This window comes from Ammospiza nelsoni, chromosome 6 (genome assembly GCF_027579445.1).
Source record: "Ammospiza nelsoni isolate bAmmNel1 chromosome 6, bAmmNel1.pri, whole genome shotgun sequence".
NCBI lineage: Eukaryota > Metazoa > Chordata > Aves > Passeriformes > Passerellidae > Ammospiza > Ammospiza nelsoni.
The window spans coordinates 31,374,041-31,401,053 of record NC_080638.1 but is presented as its reverse complement, the minus strand read 5'-3'; the positions used below and the strand labels follow the sequence as shown (position 1 = coordinate 31,401,053).

The following is a 27,013-nucleotide window of genomic DNA, read 5'->3' as shown; positions in this document are numbered from 1 at the left end:
TAGTCTAGAGTTGTTATCACAAGAAGTTTTTAATATGATTTGTGACAAGCAATATCAAAGTTATCAACTCTCAAGCTTCATGTTCTGAAACCAGACAACTCTCAGCAACAAAAAAAGTTGTGCACTGATAAACATAGGAGGCGTATTGTATTTTTTAATTAAATATGAAAACATGAGCTGTGTACATTATTTTTTCCCTAGAAAACACAGCAATTTCAAAAGTTTATCATAAAATATTTTCATGAAATGAGTGAACCAGCAAACACATGCACTTGTGTGCCTTCCCCCCTCCCAAGATAAAAGTGATGAGAGAGACATACGCAAATGTAATAGTTAACAGAACAAGTGGAGTTTTGCCATAGTTTGGTTCTTTTTGGAAAGGATGGAATGTAACATTGTGCTTGACTTCCTATGTCACAACAAAAAATATTTGGTGCAATATTTTAACATTTTCTTTTTAAGTTTCAATCTGGTGGAGAAAAAATACCTTTTTCTATAATAAAATATGTCTGTTCTTTTTAAAACGTAACTTTTTTGCACAAAATAATTTTGTAAACTGTTATTTCAAGGGCAAGGTAGGCGGTCCCATGTCAATGTCCTCCCCCCACTTAAAAATGTGATCTGTTATCTGAAGCAAAACAGGAAAACACAAAAAAGAGCGGAGCAGAGGTTGCTTTGCAAAGAGAAAATAGGGCGTGTTGGACGGGGGAGAGGGGAGGGAGCGTGTGGTGCGACAGAAAAAAGTTAAAGGTCACTTTCGCCGTAGAGCGCTGTGGAGAAGGACATGTAGTCCAGGGCACCAGGTACAGCATCACGGCCATTGTAGGGTGCCATCCTAGCAATGCAATATTCAGCCTGGTCAGGAGGCAGCTCCCGCCGCAGTTCATCCACAGTGATGTAGTTCTGCAATGAGGATAAAGGATAAGGCACTCGTCACTTCCTGGAAACTGACTTTCCCCTGAGGGACGACCACCCCTCTGTCACACCAGGGCAGCAGGCAACACTCAGGGACAGCATCCCAACAACCAGACCTGTACACCCACACAGGGAGCTCTCTGCTCTTACACCCTGGGAGGACATGCACTCCCCTTCCCTACTGTTTGGACAAGCAAATGGTTTTTACAATGAAGATTGGTTTTGCAGGAGAGATGCTGGTGCAGCTAAAGAAAGACCTGGAGATAAGTCAGGCAAGTTATTAGTGTTAAGAATGTGCCTTCCTGTTGACAAAGGAGGTCCTGCTGAAATTAGATGGGAGAAAGCAGAAATTTAATTTGGATGCTGTTGCTCACCAGCAGGAGGTAGCAGCTGCTTGTGCTCCTTGGGAGTTGCCATTCCCTCCCTTCAGAGAAAGGGAAGGGGCCAATCCCCACTAGTTCTTGCTAGTACACCAAAACAAGCAGCAGACAAGCAAACACTTTGTATTGATTCCACAGTTCCAGCAACAGTCTTTTTACTGTGGACATTTTTAATGAGCAGGCAAAACTTATGTAAATTCAGCTTCTGGAGACTCACTGTGCTGAGCTGAGCTAGCCCAGCCTCCCTCCAGGCAGGTAACAGTAGCTGCCTGTTTGCTAATCATAATCACTATGTTTGTTGTCTTTAGCTAACTCACTCACGGCCATTTGCAGTCTGTCTCAGCAATAGCTCAGGTTTCACACCATCCCTCTCTCTCCTGTGACTTCTTATAATTTCTTTTTCCCTTTCACTTTAATGACTGGGGTATGAGGGACTTTTCTTCATAATGAAATATTAATTCATGTTACAGCCACCAGAGCATGTTAAACACTGACAAGTGTATGTAACATACTGCACAGAGTAAACAAGTTAATAAGTAATACTGCATCTCAAAGTACCTATTTATTCAGTGGTTAGCTTATCTGAGTAACATGGAATTTTCTGACCTCAAAAGACAATAGAACTGGCTTTTGTCAGGTATATGTCTAAAGGACAGGTATCATGGGTTTCTAGATTATGATTAAAAAAAGATTCTTAAAGAAGAATGGAAACCAGTACTGAATTGAAGGATAACTCATTACAATCTGAGAAATGGTATCCAATATTTCATGTGAGATAACTAGAATCATTAGCAAATAAAGAGATACATTAATATTACACATACATATTATTTGTTCAGTTACATAAAAGATTAGCGGGCATTGTTATATAAGAAAAATAAGATTACATATTTTATCAGCTGCTTCCCCTGATGATGTAAATTCCAAAAATTAATACTTTTCATATCACCCTAAGTTTTCCTACATTCAACCAATTTCTATGGTTAAAAGATGTCCCCCCTGCAGATACAGCATATCCTTAATGAAAGTCTATTGATTGAATATCCTCAATGAAAATGTATTGATTGTGCAACAACTGATAGTGACATGTAGATCTGAGAAAGATTACCTCAAGTTTACAGCTGTCAGTAATGAACTGTTTTCAAGACTAATCAAAACCATCTGCTGAACTTGTTAATTTTAAAATAACAAATTGCAACCAAGCTCTTAATTAAAATTTGAAGCAAGAGTGGGCTGCAAAGTTCTGACAGCTGAGCAAGGCTTTTGAGTGCTTTAAGAGACTGCTCATTAACCCACAGTTTAACCTTGCACTCCTCCAGCACTACAGAATGCTCCTGTGAAAACACCCTCCCATGGCAGAGTGCTTCCCTTGACACTTTCTCTCAGAGACAAGAGCAAAAAGAAAGCAGAAGCTAAGCAGATAGAGGAAACTGAGGTGTGGAGCCTGACCTTGTCTCCAGCCAGGATCTTGAAGGAAGCCATAACCTGGTCAGCAGTATCTGTATCTGCTGTCTCGCGGGACATGAAGTCGATGAAGGCCTGGAAGGTCACGACACCCATACGGTTCGGGTCGACGATGCTCATGATGCGGGCAAACTCTGCCTCTCCCTGCAGAGCAAGAGAGTCATGTCAGCCTGGGGACTCAGGCAGCACTGCTACCAAAGTGAGGAGAAACTGTTCAGCAGCTCATCTCACAGGCTAGAAAACAAAGCCAAATAGAAAACACCTCTGGGTTTTTTTTTAAATCAGGATGTTCTTTTTTAGCTTGCTGTTGTGTACAAATGCTTCCCACTCATTTGTCCTCTGGAATAAAACATTGCCAGCTATGCCTGAGGATAACACCCAGATCTAGGACAATGCTCCTATTGGGGAACAATACCAGCTGACTTTAAAGGAATACCCAAATTTCTCTATACATGTGCTAGATGTCTGTAGCAGTATTTGAAGATATACACTCCTCGAATCCTTTTACTTTCATTTACTTAAAAGAGAACTTCTACAGTTTTTTTCCACTGACAGAACAGAAGAGATATCTCTGGGGTATTTCATAGTATTGTACTCATCTTTAATAGCAGGCTTTGCAAAGAAGGACTTGCATATCTGGAGTGGCCCAGGGAAACAATCTCTACAGGGAAGATCCTACACAGAAGTTTTGCTACAAAAACCAAAACATTATAGTGTAGTTTTCTTTATTTCCTTCTGCATTTAAATCAAAGGTCATCTGTTCTCATCTCTGGGATTCCTTCCTCCCCAGGTAAAGAGGAGGGAAGAGTAGAGCAGAGTCTTCTCCTGGGAACAGGCTCTCCTAACACATTCAGAACATTATACCTTCAAGAGCAATTAAGGTACCTAATCAAATGTTACCGTCTTGGCACACTACACCCAAGAGTCTGCATTTATACCGGGCTGATGAGTAAGACAATTAAACACTGCTTTGCCTGATATCAGGAGTAAAGACACCAAGAGTGCAGGTGAATATGCCTGCACTGTGCTCTTCCCCTGCCCTTTGATGAGCATCAGTCTTTGGTGAAGTTCTTCCTATTAGCTGTCATGCCTCTCAAAGTGCCACAAGTTACCGCTCTGAATATTCAGGTATTCTGGTGAGGAAAAAGCTACAGGGAGAATGACTGGAACTTGAACTTACATGTCCAGGGAAGGAGATGTGAAACAAATGGCAGGAATGAGAGGAGCAGCATTTTGAGTGCATTCAGAAGTGAGGTCACATACACTTCTGAATTATTTCAACTGATATTCAGGGCTGGGGAGGTTGTGTGTGCTATGCAGAGAGCAGGCACCAATATGAGGAAGCTTACTGTTTCTTCCACTAGTAGCTACACAGTTTGATAAATATAATTTTTATTTGAAACATACAGGAATTAGACAATTATTTCTATTTTTGTACCTTTGGCTAGAGCTGTGAGACAAGAGTTTTACATGTACAACTAAAACTAGATTTAACAATGCTGATAGTTCTGGAAAATAAAGCTATATTTACCTTGATTCACTACACATTCTCCCTGTATTTCTGAAGGTGCCTACAGAATCACTTTGAATAGGAGTGACAGAGGGCTCTACATTACCATATTGTAACCCATGGAGATAAGGCAGGCTCGGAAATCTTCACAATCCATCATACCAGTCTTCTTCTACAGAGAATGACGCAAAGATGGAAAAAGCCAAAAGAGAAAAGGGAGACCAGTCCAGGGAGAAATGAACCCAGAGGAGATGTTATAAAGAATGAGTTTCAGGGGGCAGAAGATAGAAGGAGGATTTACAGGACAATGAAAATAACAGAGGAAAGGTAGTTTGTGAAACCATGAAGAAGCAAAGGTGGTTTTGGACATGGAATAGTTTATACACAAGAAACATATTGGTGATGAAAAAAGGACAAGAAGATATTAAGCAAGACAGATTGAGGAATGGACAATGAAAGGAGTTTTAAGTGACACAGAAGTAAACAGAACAGTTTGAAGACATAAAAGAAATTCTCCCAAGACAAAAAATTAAGGAATTAAAAAGAAATAGATACCAAAGTGCATTTAGAGAGGAAGTCGTATAGAAAAGTGATGTATATATAGTCAAACACAAGAACAACAACAACAACAGATGGATTAAGACAAACAAGAAAAGAAAGGAAAAAAACTGTTATTTTCCACAGTTTAATATCTGGCTGTGTTCACCACTAGCTTTCAGTACCTGTGCATCGTTTCCAATATCGTAACCCAAGCTGATGAGACAGGCTTTGAACTCCTCAGGGCCAAGTGTGCCGGAGTGGTCCTGGTTATGCGGTGTGCCAGGCAGCAGGACATGCAGTGCCAGTGCGGTGACGGTGTGCGGCGGGAGGAGGGGACACACAGGACATCAAAGGCAGGTGAAAGGACAACAAACAGGTGCACCATGCAGTGGGTGAGGAGAGAGGAACAGGAAGAATGACATGCAGATAGAAAGACAGGGAAGAAAAATAAAAAGTGCACAACATTAGATATCACAATGACATTTCAGGATGTGCTAAAAATGCTCTTGGAACAGTTCCTTCTCAGAGAGCTCACGTTTAGAGCATTTGAATGAAAAAAACAGCTGATGCTCAGAAGCCTCAAGATCTCAATCTCCCAAGTCAATTACTTGCATCACTGCTTGTTATCCAGTGTCAGAAGCCCTGTGTTTCACTAGTAACCCAGAGTGCAGGTAAGCAGGCAGAGGCAGTGGGAAGCATTGCCTTAATCTTATAGTCAACAGTTCCACTAAAGGAGTAGGTGAGGGCAGGTATGTTTGGCAACACACCCAAGGAAGCTTAGCTGTATCCCAGGAACAGACAAAGAAAACCAGCTGAAGCTCAGGGGAGCAGCGTCATGGCTGTATTTATGAGACCGGCACAGGGGGTGGAGCTTTGCCTGGCAAAGCTATTTCAAGTGCTCAGCTCTGCCAGCAGCACGGATGTACAGTGCACACAACACAGCCTGGCAGCTGCTCCTCCCTTTGCTCACTGCCCGCTCCCCCAGTATTTGGATGTACCTCTCAAATAATATACAAGCTACTACAGGAATTAAGAATCCCCATCCATCCTGCAGAATTTTAGCTCAGAACAGACCCAAAGCACTGAAGAGCCCCTGCCTGCTGCCACCACCTCTGGACAGATCAATGGAGTTACGACAGGATGATGGGGCCAATTTCAAGTGACTTTCTTCAAGAAAAAACAGTTTTTAAAGTCAATGTTAAGCCTTCATAATCAAATAGTTGAAAGTGGGAAACCCCTATTCTGTCTGCATTAACATTCAAACTGTTGTGAAGGAAGGGGCAAATGATATGAAGGTCAAAAAATAAAATCTTCAGGGCTTCATGGGTCCCTCTCCTAAGAAAAGAGCCCACGGTTTATTTTTCTTAGACAGCTAGAGAAGGGCTGAAATAGCCAGTGTTCAGCAATTTAAAAGCATTGCCAATCTCTGAGGTCAGGCTGTCCTCAGATATAGCAGAGATGGTATAGAAGATGGAGAACAGATGGTCCCAAGAATTTTATAAACCAAATAATAATTTGCTCTCTGGAGAGGAATGGATAAAAGTCTAATTGCCTAAAAAAGCCTTCAAACCTCTCCATAGTCTTGCTTTATCAGGAAATTTTGCAGTTTCCTATGAAGACATACCTCTCCCAGGCTAACAATCACTTGGCAGTCTTCACAGAAATGAGTGATTCACAGGAGTGGCATTTTTAAGAATGAAACATCTTCTGTGACCCCATTTTATCAATGACTGCTTGTTTTTTATTGCACTATGCAGTCCACATGGGAGCTTGTAGCTGCAGTCAGCACTGACTTACCCTGTCAAAGTGGTTGAAAGAAGCCCGGAACTCATTCATCTGTTCCTGGCTGATTCCTTTGGCATCACGGGTCAGGATCTGGTTTTCCACTTCGTTGATGGTTCTAGCAATTGTTGTTAGTAACTGCTCCCAGCCCACACGGATATGCTAGTAAAAGAGGTCAGGACAGTATCGAAATTAAGAAGTCGCTCTTCTGCTTCTGAGGCCAGTGGTTCAGATGTGCTACTTATTGCAAATTAAATGATCCTAGTGTGCAAGGCAGTCCCTGGTGTCCATTCCTCAGAAAAGATTCCTTCAAATCTGCAGGTGTTTAAAATCTGAATTTTAACTGAAAAAACTCATACTGAAGAGGCCAATTTCTGATCTTTCTTTGTCTTTCTTAAGAAAAACTTGGTCCTATTGCAAAATTCTTTTGCCTCATCAAAGCAGCATATTGGAAGCCTTTAACACAAATGAGAGGCAAGCCCAGTGCTTCTAGGACTTAAGCAGAAGACTCTCCTTACCAAGGAACTGAGTAAAACACAGTGCTTGGAAGACACTAGTGCTCCCCTGCTTCTGCTCTTGATTAATGGAAATAGTCAGAAACAGAAAAACAAGTTTCAAAGCCTGTGTTCAGCTGGACTAATGTTGAACTCGGATTGCTCCCAAGAAGCCTCACATTATCAACAGGAAGCCAGTCTCTGACTTTAAAAAAAACTTCTGTTGAACTTGTTTCTTCTGCCAGGTAGTGGCAGCTCAAAATCATCAGCACTTCCCTTTCTAATCCCAGCTAACACAATCAGGTGGCAGGAGAAATGAGACTTGTCAATTTTTCAAGGAACACTGTGGGATTCAGATTGTTTCTGTTGTCTATATTTGGAAGTAATTGGAATGGGTTGGCATGAAGTACAGTAGGGCAAAAATGAAATTCAGTGACATGTCATTGCACGCTTGGCCATATTATCAAGCTCTCTGTTTTCCTGAGAACCCCAGCACATTGCCAGAGCTCCATGTGGCTAACCCTAACTGGCCACAGCAGATGAGGCTGTCTAGTTGCTGCCAGAATTTACCTCCATGGTGTAGTTGGTGTGCTTGTTGTCAAAGATAAGCGCCTCCTGGATCAGCTGGTGGTCTCCTTCCAGCTGGTCAATCTTTGGTTTGTAATTCACAATGCTTTTCTCATACTGCCGCAAGTGGTTGAGCTGGTCCTCCAGGGTCCCGTGCATCTCTATTGAAATGCGGCCAATCTCCTGCATTAGCAAAGCCAAAGGAGTTAAGACTCCGCTGAAAGGACAAGCCCCAACATGCTTGACATTTATTGCAGCAATTTCACTCTCACACAGCACGATGATTCAAAAAAAATAATCTCAGGGAGCAGTTACTTCACAGGAGCTGAGACAGTGTCAGCAAAAAATTTAGCACAGTGATGAACATTTGTCAAGTGAGGTGAATCACGTGAGATGTGTCTAATACAAGGATACAAAAGAAAGGGAAGCTGCAGACCATAAACTAGTAATCTACCAAGCCAAATATTTTTCTGATGTATGGTCTGCCATTAAGTTAGTTCTTCATAGAGATATTGCTGTAACTGCTCTCTTCTTTCCAGCTCCTGCCATCAGTAATAGCTTTGTATTTTTACATTTTATGAACTCCAATGACTTTAATTCACATCTTACCTAAAGAGAGATCTCCCTTAAAAATGTCTCCTATGCAAATGTTTGGCATATTAGTTGTATTTATTTAGTCACATGTATCAAGACCATTGGTGTGTAAGCAATTACACGAACTGTCTCTGATTTAGGATTTTGAGTTTGTTGCATATAAACACAAATCTTAAAATACCAGTGTTCCCCATTGTAAGTAAGTAGTTTTTCCTGATACTACAGGTAGAGGAAGAAAAGTACAAGCGCCTCAGTAACCAATATCAATCTTGGGATTCTTGGTATTTTCTATGATGTTTCTCTTTCTGTACCTTGAAGAAAGAATGGCTGTGATGGTGGTCAGCAGAGATAATGAATAATAGTATCAGTGAAGACCACAGAGGAAAACAGTGTTTCAAACTTTGCAAAGCCCTACCTCCATCTTGGTCTGGATCCAGGGTCCAATGACATTGGCCTGTGCACCAAACTGCTTACGAAGCCGTTCATTTTGCTGCTGGCGGGCGTGTTCTTCCATCAGGGCTTGATCCCTTCTGGGAACCAGCTGCCGCACCTACAACAAGGAGTGACAACTCAGTGTGCAGTTTGGACACACAAAGACACATGTACAGGAAATGCAGAAGTCGCCACAAGGGAGGGAGGAGTGGGTGTTTGCACTGAATACAAGCAGTCACATGGTTTAAGTCACGGTGGGCAAGCTCTCAGAATGTGAATCCTATCTGCTGTAGGATACACACAAACTCGTGTCAGGCCATGGAAGACCAGAAGCAGCTTCCATTCATTATTTGGGATTTTGGTGGCTAATGAGAACTGAGTTGCAGGATTCTGTTCAGATCTCACATGGGTGATTTTGTTTGTTAGCAAGAACCATAAGCACAATGGGAAGGGACAGTAGCTGCTCTTTTAGGATTACAGCAGGGAAAGGCTACTTGGCTGCAGATACAGAACATCCGAGGGGCTGAATGGTGACAGGATACTGATTCACATGCTATACTTACCTGTAGGTCAACTGAAGACTAAAACCCTCAAAGCTTTCAAATCTAGCAACTTTCATTTAAAATTAGCATGTAAAAGGAGGTCTGTGCCTTAGGCAATTGGACCAAGTATCTTTTCCACTTTCCAAGTATACAGCAACAGAGCCAAAACTAAATGACAAAACCCCACTGAATTTAGCAGTAAGCACAAGAGGGGAACTGCAGAGTAAATAATCCATTTCCTGAACCCACAGTGGTTGAGCAGTGACACTGTCCCCCACTACCCTGCAAGGCTGGAAAGAACTCACATGTTCCCATTTGCCATTGATCTCATGTGGGGTGATTGTAGTGTACGGATTCGTTCCTGCCATGTTGACATGGTATGTCTGGACAATCTTTGAGACTTCATTGTGGATTCCCAGGATGGCTTGTCGCTCCTTGTCCGCATCTGGCAACGTGGCTTTGAACTGCTCATGAGCTGTAGTCAATCCCTGCAGAAGGAAGGCAGCAGCAAAGGGAGGGTAAGAACATTACTTATGGATTAGCCTCTTCAGCAAATGTACTCCTGAAGTGACTGCAAAAGCTAACATATTCCCAGGACACAATGCAGGCTACTCTAATACACTTTTCAGGTTCTCTCAGTATCATTAAATGGGAAGTTTTAAGTAGATAAATTACGTGAAGTCTTGTTTTCCTTCTCTTTCTGTCCCATGTTGACCAGGGACAGAGATCACATACCAAAAAAAGGAATAATAATGACTATAATTTAGGGGAAACTATTTCTCCAACACTGCTCAGTGACTGCTTGTCAGCCTCTTTGGGGAAGAAGATCTGACTACTAGAATTACTATTAAAAAAAGTCTCACTAGTTTAAATGTGCTATATGCTCTTCTCCCACTAGGTATGCACTATTTCTACACCCAAAGTAACTCCAGGTGAGTACTGAGGGTCAGATTCAATTTGGTCAGAGTCAGTTAGAACCAGGTGAAGGTCTTCCAGCCAACTGCAAACTTGCACAGGTATCAATGCTCCCGCTGCTGGAAAACAGCTCCTTGTTCCTGACCACAACAGGCCCTTCCTGTTCCCCATCTCACTGCGGTGCCCGGGCTGCACTCCAAGGACTGAAGTTTGGGGCGTGCTTGCTGGTAGTTTGTAGCCAGCTGACAAGCCAGCTGCTCCTGGCTCATCTGCCACTGCTTCTACAGGCCTTTAAGGTACTTCATCCCAGAAACCTAGAAGATCAAGTCTAGGGAAAGAGGCAGGGAAATGCACGGGAAACAGAGGTGTACGCAGGGATAAGCAAGGGAACAGTGTGGACAGAAGAAGGAATGAAGTAAACCATGTGATTGACTGCCCTCTCTCACAACACACACTGTTAACTACTTTCTGTAAAATTCCTTCCTTACAGGGTGACTCATTGCTTTGCAGCTGCTGTAGTGGCCATAGAGATTAATACAAGTCTGGGGGCTGGGAAAGACATTGCAAACAGTCACAAGGAGATGATGGAAATGGTTAAGTGCTGTTTAGATTATTTTGCTTTAAGAAAGACTTAATGAACCCTTTGTCCAGGAGGGAAGGATGGAAGAAACAAGTGACTGTCACACAGTAACTGTCACTACTGCCCCGCAGTCCTGGCTGTCCTGTTCCCTGTAGGTCTCCCACTTGCTGCCTCACGGATGGTCACACTTCTGTCAGCTATTCTGGCAAAGACCTGACTTGGATTCTTTTCACAAGCCCATCAGGCAGGTGAAACAGAAGTCTCCACTACAATTCAGGAAGAGTAATTCCTGCTCTCTAAGGTCTGCAAATTACCTGTGTATATCTCAAGTTGCTTTCCTAACATCCTTTCAGAAGGGGAAAAACTGAGATACTGTCTTTGTTGTCTTAAAGAAGGCAAGACAACTTTGATTTCAAATGGTAATTCAGCACCAAAATGGACAATTCTGGTTTTTCTTGTGCTCAGCACCAAAAACCAGCTAGTAGCTCAGCTGTCCTCGTGGTATGTCCTATCATATAGGACCAAATGACCTGGACACAACATTCCATGTGAGAATTGACCTGCAGACCCTGTAAGCAGCACTAAGCTTTGCTCATGTGGGTTAAGAAAAATTCCACAAGACCCTAAAAGGTTCTCTCAGTTTTCAGGTTTCCATTAATATGGCTCTGGAGTTACTCTGAAAAATCTGTTTTAATTTTTTGTGTTCAGCTAGGATGATGCATGTATGCTTTATACCTATTCAGATCCAAGTTTTTGGAGAAAATAAAGGAAAAACATACTTATTTTTGTTTATCTTGATAAGGCTCACTCAATAGAGCAGAAGCATCAAAATATAACCTATAAATTCATACTACTCTGAATTCATACAACTCAGGAGACCCCAAACTTCTCGAAGTCCCCACCTAACTGGTGCAAGTGACTGCTCTGTACCTGGATCTCCTCAATGGTGTGAACGATGAACGTGTCCTGCAGGTCTTCCATGGCCCCTTCCATCCAGTTATTGAAAGGGGCAGCTCGTTTGGCATACTCCAGGTACAACTGGTCAATTGTTTCCAGTAGTTTCTCTGTCCTCTGTGCATGCACAAAAAGAAATAAAAGAAAGAAAATCAGGAGAGATGGTTGGAGAAGAATAATCACATAGATACATGGGTTGTCTAAGCTGCTCCTTCCTTTCACAACTCCTTGGTGCTCCCTCCCAGGATGGCATGTCAGTAAAAATCTCTCTGCTGTTAAGAGATTACACACTGGACAGAATTCTTCCCTCTAAGGGAAATAAAATAAATCCAAGGTCCTTTGAAATAAAACAAAACAAGGCAAAATTTCAGGCACAATGAAATTACAAAACACGCTAAAAAGTAAAAATAAATCAATAGCATGAGAAAACAAATGGCACCATATCTGAGCTGAAGAAGAGCAGCCTAAGTCTACTGAAATGTAGGCCATGTTTACAGTGCAGGATGTTCCAGGAGTTCACAAGTGAGCTGATATTGCTTGTGCCCACTGCAGCTTGGCCCCCATGAATGCACTACCCAGAAGGTCCAACTTGTGACATGTCTCACCTCCAAGGCTTCTCTACGTTTCTGGGTTAGGGCACCCAGATTATCCCACTGATCACAGATCTTCTGGCACCTGGCATTGACACTGGGAGAGTCGTAATAGTCCAGCTCACTGTAAAGAGTGGAGAAAAAAATTACAAGAAGTCAAATAATGACCTGCACAGAAATAAGAGAAACCTGTTAGAAATCTTCATCTGTCTTGAAGACAGATTCAGACAAAGAGCTCATGGTCACTGCAAATAAAGCAAGTCAGGATGATATCAGGATCTAGTTTAGGAGACACTATGTTATGCTGACCCAAACAGCATAGAACAGGACCACCCAAGGCCTCAACAAATACTGGGGCTGGCTATCTGATGGGAATAACTTGCCAAAAGGGGGAGGGAGCACAGACTTTTGCTCAAACTGGAAATAAGCAGATTATGATGAGAGCAATCTGCTCCTGTATTCTGCTTAAGAACATTATGCAGTCTAACAAACTGTGTCTTATACCTCAGAATGGAAACAGAAGATTTTATTAGGAACACTAAAAAACTGCTTAAGATTGCCTTAAGAATTGCATAGTACAGGTGGCAAGGAATAGCTAAATTACATAACCCAGTAAATTTATTTAGGACAATCCCAAAATAACTGTGTAGTTTCTCTCCTATATGCCTGACAAGAAGTGCTTTGCTGACATGTCTATAGGCTGACACTCAAGGAACACAGGCTGGTAAAAGTATGACTGGGGAAAGGAGAACAAAGGGGCACACTAAAGCTTGTAGCCTTGCATTGCTTCGTGCACTGCACATGGGCAAAGAGGGAGAAATCTGCAGAGGGAGACCAGCCAATCTGGGAAGTGTCAGCCTTGAGAGAAAACCCCAAAATAAATCACTGGGGATAAATCACTGAGTGACCCTGAGCCATCTGATGAGCAATTCTTTAGGTAGCAATGCAGGTTACACTCTTACCCCCCCCAGCCTTGTTTCTTCATGCCATTGTATTGCCCTCCTGGGGTATGTGGGCACAGCTGTTGGTGGAGTCCTCCAGTAAACTACCCAGGTAACTGATGTGGGCTAAAAATAATTTCATTCCCAGGTTTTTAATCCAGATCAGTTGCTTGATCTACTTTGCTGCAAAGCCAGCACTGCAGATGAAAGAACTCCTCCTGAAAGCCTAACCTTTAACACACCTGTGCTGGACCACTGCAGCCAAGGAGGGCAACATGCCATGGCCCCAAATATTCCTGCCATGGGTAGCTGCAGTGGCTTCCTCCACGCCCTCTGCATCTCTGTGTGTCTCTGGGGGAGAAAAGAGCTCTGCCATGATATTTCAGGGCATGGCCTCTTTGCTGAAATGGAGGATGGCTTTTACAACATGAGCAGAGCCTGCTGTTCTCACACTTGAAAAGAAATAACCTCTCCCACAGCTTAAGCCTCAGTCTTCCCTGTTGCTCTTAGAGCTGCAGCTGCTTTGGCTGACATGCAGTGTGCACTTTGGAAGTGGCAGGTCAGGTAATGCTTGCTGACTAGACAGACTCAGTTTTAATCTTACTGACATGGAGGATTGCCTTGAATCCTCCTCCTGTTCCAAGGTCAATCCTCCAGTGGAAAAGAGCAATTCTGTAAATCTCTGTTGTTAAAGCAGATAATGATCTTGATCCAATAATCCTAATTTTTTAGAGAAAAACAGTTCTTCAACCCAAGAGGACTGATCTTGGCCCAGACTCCAGATAGGCTAGTGTGATGTATAAATCTTTCAAAAATAGGAAACAGAGTGAAAACCAAGTAGTTCAGACTGTTTGTTGCCAAGAAACATGCAGGGTTTCAAAACCTCCCTGTGCTGCAGCTGCTAGCTCTTTGCCTGCCTGGTACCTCTAGCAATCCTGATGAGCCCCCCAGGATTTCTCCTGGTAACCTGTATTATTCCAGGAAAAGGAGTGGAGCTGAAGGTTTCCAAGCTGGAGTGAAGCAGGGAAAGAGCTGATCTGCTGCAATGATGCCCTGCAGCAAATGCTGAACAGAATGCACACAGTGCAGGTACTTGTGGGGGAATGAATGAGACCACAAAGGGCTCTTTCCTTCTGTTCCTGGAGAAGTATGACAGTATAACAAGTCTTAAATGCATCATGTGCCAGCAGCAGGTCAGACTCTTTAGGAAAGGGCTCATGGCAGCATAATGAACTGAAAGAGGATGGAAACTTGGCTTAGGAGTATAATTCTGCCTCCTCCTCAACAGCACCCACAGCTCATCCATTTTCTGGCCTGCTTTTCTGGTGTGTCCGGATACTGGATAGCAGTATCCTAGATACTGTTTGGAAACACTGGGAATTCCCAGCATTTTTGTATGGGGATGGATTTTTTGCTCTCCAGAGGGCAAAGCTGACTAGCCTCCCTGGCCCCAAGGATGGGATGTGGCTGGGGTGCCGTACTTGAGCTCTTGTGCAATAGCAGCAATCTGTTCCACGCGGTCCTGGTGCGCAGCCAGGTCACTCTCAAAGGCCTCGTGTTTCTTCAGCAGGGCCTTGATCTCCGACAGGGTTGCAGTTTCGTAATCCTTCTGCTGCAGCATTGCTTCCTTACCTGGGGAGGGAGCCAAAGGACACAAGAATGAAGGACAGGACCCGGTGTGGCCAAATCCAGCTCTTGCCACCCAGGCACCCTCGAGGGCCCTCAAAAGGCCATTGGCCTCACTCCAGCTGGCCCACCCGAGGCTTGTCCCCATGCCTGCTGGCCTAGAGAAGCTCAGTGCTCACTTTCAAACCACGAAGTGTGAGTTTGCCATTAACAACACAGAAGGGCACATGATGTAGCTTAAGCCAGCACTGTCACAGTTTACACTGGACTTGTCTTAGTATGTGCAAAATGGGTTATGCTGATCCTGTTAGAGCCAAATCAGCATTTACTGTACAGGAACTTTTCCTCTGCTCTGTGGCTGCTCTCTTCTAGCCAAAGTTCTCACTTTGCCAGTTAGGAAATGCTAATGTTGACTGCATGACACAGAACAGAGAATAAGCTGGTTTCCATACACTGCTTTCTAATAAAATAAGAAATAAATCTAGCCTTCTCAAGAGGAAACTCTCATGGAAGGACCCATGCACAATCCATCTCCTCCTCCCTACACAACAGTCAGCACTGTGTCAGGCTACAGGAAGCATGTAGGTTGGCATTACCATCTGTCCAGGACTCATGAATGGATGCCTTCTGCCGGAACTTCTCTGCCAGGTGATCCAGCCTCTCTAGCCTCCGGATCTCATTCAATAACCACTCCTCGTAGCCTTTCTCAGCCTGCTCAAGGCCAGCCCAGGCATTGTTTATATCCTACAGACAGAAACATGAGAAGGAAAGGCAAGTTAGAAGCTGGAGGGAAGATGTTCACCAGCATTAATCTCAGTGAGCTACATGGCTCCAACTGATGGGAGGGAGTGAGCATGGGCTTTTCATCTCACAGGGCTCTGCAGACAAGTCAGGGAGACAAAGTGTCAGACTTAAGCAGGACTAGAAGCCCAGGATACAACCCTTTGCAGAAGAAAAGCCTCTTAAACACCTCTGGAGTTTTAAAGTTCCCCTACATCTAACTTTAATAAAACTCAACCGTTTCTGAATCAGAACAAAAGCCACTGAGACATCTCATAAAGACATGCAACTTGCGAAGAGTCTCAGAGTCTGATTTAGACACAGGGAAGCAACAATCACTTGATCCTCTCCTATCATGGCCTCCCTGATCTGTATTTTTCAGGGTTCCTCTCACAGAATATGTCACTATGAAGGTAGGCATTCTCTGCCCACCCACAGGCAGAAAGGAGTTCTCATTTTTTAGGCATGTTTGGGGTATACAGAAGCAGTCCCCCGCACTCACCGAGACCATTTTCCCTTCGGAGGGCATGAAGGCCGGCCTATTGCTGAGGCGCAGCTTGGTCTGCAGGGTGTTGAAATTGATCTCAAGTTGGCACTTCTCCTGGACCTTGGGGGGTTTGTGCAGGCGGCGGTAGTCACGGAAGTCCTCCAGCTTCTGCTGCATGGCCTGCATGGTGTTCTCTGGGGCCCGGTTCTCCAGCCAGGGGATGGTGCGACGAATCCACTCCAGCAGCTGCGAGGAGCAATGACAAGAAGCATTGAACTGAAAATTGTGCTGAAACTGCAGGTGTTGCTCTGATTTCATAAGGGACCATTTACTTTTATGTTTGCTGTCAGAAAGATTCTGCCACCAGCAGGGCTCATAAAGGAAAGTTGGCCAGCTTTTTTGGAAGTACTTTTTTTTAATGAGCAGCACATTCCCTTCCACACTAAGTAGTATTGCTAGCTGCAGCAGTGCCAATCCAACATGCTCAAGGCACAGTTTTTGCACAAGCAGGACCAAAACCATTATGTTAAAGCCCTTAAGAATTTTGGTGGACTGTTGCATAACTAAAAGATGCTGTAAGCATCTTATCTCCAGAAGAATCTGACAGGAGAAATCAAGTTCTTGCCTTCAGTACAGCCTTACACTTTTCCCACTCTAGCTTCCTCAAAGTCACTGTTGCTCCTTGAATATACCTCCATAACAAATCCATCTGGAGAGCTGGCAAAATGCTAATGCAATAGGCAGTCTAGAGTGTGAGTGGAAAAGAGCCCTATGCTTTTCAGATTAGGCTGAAACCAGGCTTATGAGTTTTGTTTTCCCTTCTATTGTCCATCTTTTCCCTACTTAGCTACCACAAACATACTCCAGTCCACATTTGGTCTCTTGTAATTTCCCTGTTGTCAGTCTGTCAGCCTTCTCAGTTAACAAAAGCAGCCTCCAGCTTCTATCTGACACATTCTTTCCATTATCAGTAAATGCATATTTCTTTCTTCAAGTATCACTAATTTTTATTCTCTGATCCAACTCCTGACTTCTACAGTATATTAAGATACAAGTTGTATGAAAGATGTAATGATCTTGTATAGTCCTGACAAATTCAAGTTAAACCAACTTGATTTTTCCTTCCATTTTAGCATTTCTGGGTTGGCTCCAAATAAACTGAGAAATTCAATGTCTCTCTGTGGAAACTTTTTGTTTTAAAGTAGATTGTCTTAAAGGTAACTTTGGTCCTTAATTTGAAGAGGAAAAACTAATTTTCTAGGGAAAATAGCAGTGGTTCAATAGCACTCCCCAAGATGACTTATCAGCATTAAATGCAATTCTTTTCTGCATATCACCACTCAGAAAACAACACCTACATCACTGGCCAATTTTTCGTAGTCTTCCATGAGCTGTTCATTTTCTTGGTTGACTGCCAGCACCTTGCAGATCCGATTTGCTGCTGTCTCCGCCTAACAAAGACAAGAAAAATGGAAGAAGGGGAAAATGAGAAAAAAAACCCAACGAAACCAAAACCTGCAGCTTAGCTTCCTGCTACATACCTGCAGGTACAATCTCCTACCCTTAGCTCTCTCAACCTATCTGCACTTTGAGACATCTGTCCTGACCTCTCTGCTTTCCACTTGGCCTTCTACAATGATTTGGTTTTTCCCTTCTATAATGATTTGGTTATTCCCTTCTTCAGAGGTTCTCAGCTGTACTGATTCTACCCTATATGTTGTGGGACAACCAATGTTTCTATGCTTTTTCTGGAGCTGCTTCTGTAAGAGGGCCTTGTTGTTTGCTTACTACCCTGGCTACCTCTTCACAAAGACAGGTAGAGTTTCTGCTGCCATCTCCACTCCCCACACCAGCATTCTGAGCTGGAACAGCAGTAACAGAGTAATGTCGAGCTGATGAGACTGTCTCCATACTTTTACCCCAGGAAAGAACTACCCAAACAGAGTTAAGCCACACCCTAGACTTACGAGAAAACTCCTAATTTTGTTTGGAAGATAAAATGGTAGATACTCCACTTAATCTTAAATTCTGCCCAGCAGAACTGTCTTCCAGTTTTCACTATATTTCTGGCACTGACTACAGGGCCACCTCCATGGTGAAGTGTACACCTACCATATATTCAGAGTCTTATGATCCAGCTGAGAAGAGGATTTCTTTTCCCCCCACTTTTCTGGGTGATCTTTCTGCTTACTCTTCCAAAACAAGTCTCACAATAAAAAAACATCCTACTGCTACTATTTAGGTTTGGAGTTTTTTTCTTTCCTTCTTTCTCTCCACTGTGAGACCAAAACCTGGTTCTCTGCAGGGAGCTCAACGTGTCAGAAAACGAATTTGGAAAGTAAGGATCAGAAAAATCCCTGCTATGAACTCAGAAGCAGTGTCTGGCATGGGGGACATACAAGCAGGCTGATCCTTGCACAGAATGTATCTGGGGGTCATCAGCTTCGTTTATCATTACCCATGGTGTGTGCCATGCCACAAAGCCCGAGGAGATGCCCCTGTGATGCATCAGGGGATTCCTCAAACCCCTCTCAGCACAGTGCAGCTGTGACCCTGGTGCCTGGGGAAGGTGTCACAGGGACCCACGGGCCCCATTGGGAGAACTACTCCTTAGAGAGGCTGAGTGCAAATGAGGGAGAGGCCAACACTACAGCAAACCAACTATGAACGCTGTGTCCTGCCTCAAAACTACATTTAGAACTGATGCCAAAATAAGTTTTGCTGAGTTTATAGCTGGTACATTTCAACCTTTTTCTATTTTTAAAAGACCTTTTATTATCTGTTTATTCAATCTTCAAGGACATTTGAGAAAAAAACTCTAAATTTTGCAGCTGATGTGAAGCAGCAAGAATAGCAATAAAGTCATAGCTACACAGTGATGTATGGATTGCTAAGGTCCCAGGGGACACAGCAATCTTATTCATTTGTAGAATGAAACGGAGCTGTTAAAACATCTATTCAGTCATCTGCCCCTTCACTAAAGTGGACCAGCTATGAGTTACACAGATTATCAGCTAATTTAAAACACATCAGAGAGACCTGTACAGAAAAAGGAGCAGTTTCACTTAAAAAGAAACCTGCAAAAAGTGCAAACAATGGTTACATTTAAGAAAGCTTGTACTTTGACCTATTTTTAACTAAAGTTTGTACTCTAATGGAGTGGTTTCTGATATTCAGAGAAAACTATAGACATGGGACCAAATAGTATGGCAAAAAGACATTGCTAGAGCCCTACCATGATATGTCTAGTGACTGCAGGGAACTGGCAGTACCTAATGTTTATCTCAATCACTCCAGGAGAGGTATTCATTTAACTTTCTTATTTTTATACCCCATGAGCTCACTGCAGCAGCAGCCAGCTGTGCAGGCAGGATCCCCTTCCACTGAGGCATATTTACATGTATCTGATGATAGACTTTCTCCAGCTGCCCAAGTTTAAATATGTGTGTGTATATATGTGTGTTGAGCAACTGTCCAAACAAAAAGACCCCAAGAATGTCAGCAGTTACGACATTATTTGTGTTATCCTAATGGCAGGAGTGTAGAGGCTTTCTTTACCAGTACTTGCCTTGGAACTGCTACTGCTCCAGGCAATAGTGTGCTGCTGCTGCTGCAGCCACAGGAAAGGCTCTTGGTGGCCACAGTCACCATTAATATCACAAGCGACACGTTACACTGTGCTCTGAGCACGGTAGGACAAAAGTATGCCAGAGCTTTCAGGCAACCTTCACAATACCCTCCACACTACTGCTAATGAGCTGATCCACAGTGATGGCAACCTCAAAACTAAAGTGAAACACTTTCAGGTAAAAGAAGAGTGGCACACCAAGATGTTTACATGAGGCCAAGGCAGCTCCCCCTACACCTTCATTAGTTCAGTGGAAAAAGCTGTTTTGGCTTTTTCCCCACACTGCTAAAGGCAACGATGCATTTAGGATGTTCATGCTACCTCCAAAAAAGCCAAGATGCCCACAAGGCACAGGGCTGCACTGAGAAGATGCAGAATCCTGGGCTCTGGAAGCTGCACACCTGTATTCTCAGAGAACCTGTGTGAGCTCATCAGCTTCAGTGCAGCACTGTGCTGACACACTGTACTGCTTGCACTCAGAGTCTTGGGGAAGGCAAGCTCATTTTGCTTGATACCACGCTGCTGTGTCGATGCACATGCTGTCTGGTGGAATCAAAATGAAAAACTGAATGGCAGCAATTTATCTGACTTTTGTCTTTTCTGTGCTTCTCAACCATAACTTGAACTGCTGAGGATAGGTGTAGAGTTTGCAGTCTCTCTAGTTCATGGATCCAAGTCTTTCTGCTGAGGAGGACCATGAAGGAAGGCATTCCCACAGTGCACTATGTAGGGATGCCTGCCTGTTGCTGTCCTCTAGCCTCAGGGGAAGATGCCTGGCTGCTGCTGTTGTCCTCTGGCCTCAGAGGACCACTCCAAAATACTATACACCAAACACAATCTCTTAATAAAACAGTAAAACATTAGTTAGAAATTGCCACACGTTTACAAAATATTAAGCCAACCAGTAGTAGCATGCATTTAGTGTGAAAGTCAGAAGCAGTTAGAAAACAAGCAAACCAACCAAAGCAAGTATACCTACAAATATATATATTTAAAAAAAGGCATAGAGAAAAAGCAGCCATCTGCATACACAAGTCAGGCTGGGGACCCTGTACCTTCAAAGGCTCAGGATAAGAGAATGAAAGAAGCAGAAAGCAGTTCATGGGACTCTCCCTTCAGGCCTGGTGGCAGTAATGAAAAATCTGGATGAAAAATTGAGTGATACCACAGTAAGTCATCTAACCCTGCATGAGGTGGCAACACAGTAACATCTGGGCAGGGGCTTGTACTCAGCAATCACTTTGCATTTGCCTGCGGGTTTGAATCTATGTCACTTAGCAGCTGGCTAATTTATGACTAGGGCAGCTCCAAAAAGGAGCTGTGCCCCTCCTGCCAGGGCACAGTTGAGTTGCTGGCCCATTAGGACTGCTAAAAAATGAATAATGTATTAAATCTTCACTGTAAGCCTGTTGGACTACGTGAGATTGAAATGTTAACACTAAGAAACTTCATGTGTAGTTTTTGCCCCAGCTACGTGGTTCAGGTCCTGAGGCAAGCAGAAGACTGTTTTCAGTGATCCCAGCACACTGAGCATCCACATAAATTGCTGATCAGAGCATGGAACCTGCTGAACAGGTTTCCAACTCATGGAATAGGTGCAGAGAGAAAAGGAAGAGATTGGTAAGTGGAATGGCTGTTTCTGCAGCAGGCTACAACTCTCATATTGTAGTTTGATGTTTCCTCATCTGGAGCTCCTCAGGTTAAGCAGACTGCATGGAGCAGTCCCTCAGGGGCACCTGGCAAAAATCAGGCCTTTTCATGAGGCTGGCATGATTTCTGAAACTACAGTCTTCCTGGGCAAGTATCAGCTGGCTGGAGCTTGCAGACTGGTCTTGAGTGTTTTGAACAAAAACCCACAGGATCCTAGCGGAAAAGTCATGACTACACCAATTATGCCAAATGGGCAAGTCTACTGCACTGCCGTGGGACACATTCCCAGTTCTTTGGAAACAAGACAGTATCATGTAATTTATGTGAAACTGGGTGAAGAACAAAAAGCTTGAACTAAAGAGCTGCTCCCTGGAAACTACTGCTTGCATTTACCCTCTGAAAGCCAGCATCAGCATGGAAACTGAATCAATGTTGGGACCATCAGCACTGCTTTGAACAAAAGAGATGGAATCTTTCTGGAGTCAGATTAGCCCTCAAGCTGGGCAACACAAAGACTGTGTTTCAAATAGAAAAGGCCTGTCTGTAACATGAAGAACATAGTCTTGAATTTTGGATTTTACTGATCTAAAGTCTCCTATTTGAAATTAGCAGTAATCTTGTGGAAGGGCCACAGCCCAGGCAGGTAATGACATGGGAGAAAAGAATTGACCTTTTTCCTTCATTCAAAGGACTGCTGGGAAATTGCTTGCCCAAAAGTGATCTGCAACTGTTTAGTTCCAAACATCCTGATGTCAGGCAAAAGGACTTTGGAGTAAAGACGAATCAGAGGAAGAAGGAAGGCCTGAAGCTATGGAAATGGGCAAGGTAGAGGAAAGATAAAAAGACATATAGGTGGTTTGGGAAACAGGAGAATTACAAGGGAGAAACAAGGAATGGAAGTGAATTTGGGAAAGCTGAAGGCCTGGTAAAAATGAACTTCATGGCTGGAGCACAAAAGTGCTATGTAACCAGCTCACGGATGATTCAGCCTAGGAAAAGACCACTGATCTAGTGGAGTGTGGAAGGCAGGATGGCAGCCCAAGAGGGACAGGCTGTGATTTCCTGGAGTGGGCAGATTTGACTGTGGTAGTTCTGGAGGTGCACTGCCTGGTCAGGACAATGCCCACTAATTACTGAAAGGGTACTGCCTCTGTCAGAGCAAACATCCATTCATCTTCCAATGCCAGCTTTACCTAATGCTTTCTCCTCTGCTGTGCTGTGAGACAGGAGGGAAGGAGCAGCTCAAGTGTGTCCAAAAGGACATTTACATCACTTCTCCAGCAAGATTACAGATGGCATATCCAAATGCATCACTGGATGCACTGGCTGCCCTGCAGACACCCTGGGGCAGACGGGGGTCTGGCATTCCTCACTGGAGAGGACAGGTGGGCAGGGCGGGGTGAAGGGAGGGGTTGTTAGCAGTAAAGTCTCACCTTCTGTGCCCCTGAGAAGGCGTGGTAGTAACATGAGACATAGGTCATTATGGCCTTCTCATCCGGCCTTAGCGTGCCTATAATATCTGTGCAGAGAAGGAAAAGAGGTTGAAAGGATAAAGTAAGAAGCAGCACATAGGATAAAACAAAACAATCATGGGTGGCGTGAGAGAGGGGGAGAAAACTTCCCATCATGCATTGCAGGACAGGCCAAACAGATTTCCATGCGGAGAGCTGGGAATTCGGACCAGAAGGTGGCTAGCAGTGTTGGCTTGTGGCTCAAAGCGGCACCCCTCCCTACCCCCCAATCCAGGGGGCTCCTGAGATGAGAATCTGGGCTCTGCACCTTCACAGCTGCAGTCTGGGGGCCCGGCCCAAGGATGCAAACAAGTTGTTTGGAGATCTGAACGCCCGCGCTCGAGGCCCTTCATACGCCAAGGAGCTGGAGATCAGAGCCTTCCCACGCAGTGCACTTCCTACACAGGAGCTGCTCTGCTGCAACGTGCACTGCCTGTTCCTACGGCACTCGAGTACAGGAGGCTGCTTGGTTTTGGCAAGAGATGTGTACAAGGTTTCACCTACAAAATGTTTTCCTTAAGTGACTCCATTACCAACAGGAAAATGGCTAAGCCAGAAGTAGCGAGGACTCAACTGCCTGGTTTCCAACATGGATGAGAAAAGAGGGGGGAAAAAAGGAAACAAATGAACAAAAACAGGCATCTCTGTCATGATAAGCAATGCTCTGTTTACAAAACCACCGTGGATGTACTTGTTAGACCTGCTTTATAAGCCCCAGGTGAACTGGGGCTGAATTTGTGGCACAATTTGACAAAGCAGCAAGTTCAGACCTTAAAGCAAGGGTGCTGGAACCTGCAGCATACATAAGGCAAAGCTTTGGCCATTCATTAAACCCTTCATAAAACCTCAGTCAGCTTTGTTTCTCCATCTTTGGAAAAGACAAAAAAAAAAGTGAACAGGTATCTGTGTAATTTCCCATGGGGGGAGGCTGCAGTTTCCTGCTGGGCAGAGCATCTATGTGGTGGTCTTTACTTTTTGTAAGACCAAGCATCCTAGCTCAGATTTACCAGGATCAAGAAGTCCAGGACAGCAGTTCATAAGGCAAATGGAGAAGGCAGAGCTCCCCACTCCCTTAAATTTGCATGTGTGCCAAAGTGTGGCATACCTAAGTGCCACTGGAAGTACTGCTGACTAGAGGGAAATGGGATTCCTGGCTTCCTTGCCCCGTGTATTGTATTTGGGGCACCACTTTGAACCAACAGCCAACTCTACCACGAACATAATAATAAAGATGCCCGTAGCTAGAGAGGAGAGAGAGAAAGAAAAAAAGGTTTGGACATTAGCAACGGCAGCAGGTGTGCTCTGTGGAGGGAGCTTGGGATCCTGCGATACCTTCTGGGCTCCTGAGAAGGCGTGGTAGAAGCTAGAAACATAGGTCATGATGGCCTTCTCGTCAGGACGGGCAGTTCCAACAATGTCTGTCAAAAAAAACCTCACATTAAGAGCATAATCAACTGATGGGAGGAAAGCAGAGGAGGAGCAGAACCACAAGTGTTCAGGAGGCCTGCTGCGGCGCGGGCGTGTCACAGCGATTCCACAGCGCTTCCCCAGGAGATGTGTGTGTCTCAGAACCCAGGATCACCCTTCTGGTTCCCCTCCCTCATCATACAATTTCCTCCAGAGTCTGGCCAGGCTAAGGCAGCCATACATCAGCATGTTTTGTGTCACAGCACTTCCCTGTCCTGAGAACATTACTGTGATTGGTGGATTGAATCAACCCAAACTGGCATCAGGCTGACATGACTTTTATAGACATATTACATTGCAATTCCTCTGTGCAGTTCTCTTCTTCTGGAAAGATACTTTCTCCCTTCTTTTCCATTCCCTCCTCCATTTCAACACAATGATGGCTTGAATTTCAAAAGGCCCTTTCATTAGTTTCAGTGGAAACTCAACACCTCCAGAGATCAGAATTAATGGTGTGGAGGAATGCACATTAGCTTGACTCCATGAGGGAGGAGAGAGATCAGTAAGGAGCAATGAGAACTCCTGCCAGGGGCCCTCTTCATCACTGCTACTTTTGCTAAGATCTGAAGCTAGATCCGCTTATTTTGGAGGTATCTGTATTTCCTAAGGAATGGCAGGAAACGTTTGAATTTACTGGAAACCTCAGTTTTTTTTTTAACCTCAGCATAATGAATGCAGGGAAAGCAAAACTCATCTCTGGGGATGGGAAATACCTCCTAGGAATATGAACATCCTAGTTACTAAAATACAGGTTCACTGGGTTTGGCTGTCCTATTCCCACCTTTCCTCTTTGCTCCTCTCACTCCTTGATTTAACAAAAACATTTAACTGCTTCCCCCGTCCAACTCTAGTCTGAAATACAGCTTCTACCATTGAAGCCTGCTGGGTTTAGGCAAACAGCCAACAACCAGAGAACTATTTCAGGCTGTTGTTTGCACTCCAGAGTTACAGTCTTCAAAATCTGTTGCCAAGCTGGTCCTGACAAGACTCTGAAAAGTAATCCTGGCTGTCCCAGTGGCCTCAGGGATGCAGTTGTAATCAGTACCAAAAGCATCTCTGAACAACACAGAATTCTGTCTTGGTCTCCAGACCCAGTCAGTGAAGAATCTTCATGCCAAACACTTCTGAGTAGTCAAGAAAAAGCAGTCTATAATAATGATAATAATATCATGCCCTCAGAAGGAAAAATACCAGCAATGTCAGAAAGACCACAGAAAAAAAAACCCTGGAGCAAAAGGACACGGGCCTACATCATCCACTAACTCAGTATTTTGCCTGATAATTAAAAGGGAACACTTCAGTCAGCAGATGACAGGTGTTAGTCATCTCTGCCTTGTGTGTCAACCCCAAGCTAAGATCTCCATGCTAGACTCGAAAGACAAGGACAGAGGAGAAAGAGGGAAGCAGAATATGTGACTCATTATTCCATTTTAACTTTTTCCCTATACATTTACTACACAGTCAAGCAGGGAACATTCCGAGGTTACTGGAATCTTGTACAAAAGGACTCCACCTAGAAGAAGTGGAAAATTTCTTGAGAAAAAACAAGTTAAAAGCTGTTGGAGTGTACTTTACCTTCTGCATCCAGCATCTTCGGAATATCCAGATATTTCTCAGCCACGTCAAAAGCTGTGTTTAGATTAGTGAGAGGATCATCCTGGGAAAGACACAGAGGAAGAGTGTCAGCAGCAACTTTTAACAAGGTACACAGCATTTCTCTCAGAAAGAGCTTTGGTTCAGGTAACTGTGCTTGCCAGACAAAAATTGTGTGTGAAGCCTCATGCAGCAGGATGAAACAATTGGCTTCCTTTTGAAAGAAGAGCCTGGAGACTCTTGGTATGATAATCAACATACAGTCTATGCACTTGCAAAAAAAAAAAAAGGAACAATGCATTTTGTCTTGAACCTAGTTATAAATAATGTTAGCTTCACATCAAACTGATAGTAAATGATGAGACCACATCTCACATTTACATCTCATGCTTATATTGGGTTTGCAAGTTCCATTTTAAAGAACTGCAGAGCTGTGTATCTGTTAGAACATCTAAGCAATACTAAAATAGTAACAACATCTGCAACGGGTGCTGTCCTTAGCTAGTGTACAGTTTGTTGAACACTAGTTGAGTGGGAGGAAGAGAAATGTTCCAACAAATCGCTACAGAATAAATACATATAAAAGTACCCATTTTGCCTTGAGTATGGCTTTTCCCTCTGCATGTCTTGTAATTTCCCTAGTACATTTCTATTCCTTTCTATATAAACCTTCTGCAGATTTTAAATTGCAGAAACATGAAAAACAAATGTAATTGAAAATTAAAGACTCTGAAAATTGTGTCCAGCATTCAAACATAATAATCAGCAACAAGACACTTGACAACCTGTGTAAGATTCTCATGGCAACTTGTTCCTATATTCCTGCATAACCATGACACTTCACTATTCTGAAGGATCAATCCACTTCATAGGTGACAAATGACATTTGCTTTATCAGTTTCTGCTGTTGAGACATGTGGCTTCTACTGGATGAAAGGTTGTGCATAAACTGCTAGTGTTCAGCCATCTTGTTTGGTGTCTTTTGGGAGGGAAGAAAGATGGGGTGCTACTCTCCATATTGTCATTTGTGCTGTTCCCACTGAGACCCACATCAAAAACCAGGAAAAAGGT

The 27,013-nt window shown here is 43.6% G+C and overlaps 1 protein-coding gene across 5 annotated transcripts in view; it reads right to left on the bottom strand.

The window, feature by feature from the left end:
• Nucleotides 1-10: 10 nt before the first annotated feature.
• Nucleotides 11-27,013, bottom strand: part of ACTN1 (actinin alpha 1) — an 86,016-nt gene continuing 59,013 nt past the window's right edge. Inside the window, exons 7-22 of one of the 5 annotated variants that reach the window (XM_059473539.1) lie at nt 25,925-26,006; nt 24,215-24,300; nt 17,452-17,544; nt 16,109-16,339; nt 15,423-15,570; nt 14,682-14,832; nt 12,275-12,383; nt 11,646-11,786; nt 9,526-9,708; nt 8,662-8,796; nt 7,656-7,835; nt 6,607-6,753; nt 4,992-5,072; nt 4,376-4,441; nt 2,745-2,903; nt 11-903 (exon numbers count right to left, since the gene is read on the bottom strand). In XM_059473539.1, the coding sequence (XP_059329522.1) occupies nt 745-903; nt 2,745-2,903; nt 4,376-4,441; nt 4,992-5,072; nt 6,607-6,753; nt 7,656-7,835; nt 8,662-8,796; nt 9,526-9,708; nt 11,646-11,786; nt 12,275-12,383; nt 14,682-14,832; nt 15,423-15,570; nt 16,109-16,339; nt 17,452-17,544; nt 24,215-24,300; nt 25,925-26,006 (2,151 nt within the window). In that variant the 3' untranslated portion in view covers nt 11-744. Of the gene's footprint in view, nt 904-2,744; nt 2,904-4,375; nt 4,442-4,991; nt 5,073-6,606; nt 6,754-7,655; nt 7,836-8,661; nt 8,797-9,525; nt 9,709-11,645; nt 11,787-12,274; nt 12,384-14,681; nt 14,833-15,422; nt 15,571-16,108; nt 16,340-17,451; nt 17,545-22,804; nt 22,891-24,214; nt 24,301-25,924; nt 26,007-27,013 lie in introns of all 5 variants that reach the window. The other 4 variants (XM_059473535.1, XM_059473537.1, XM_059473536.1 and 1 more) reach the window with 4 other exon arrangements.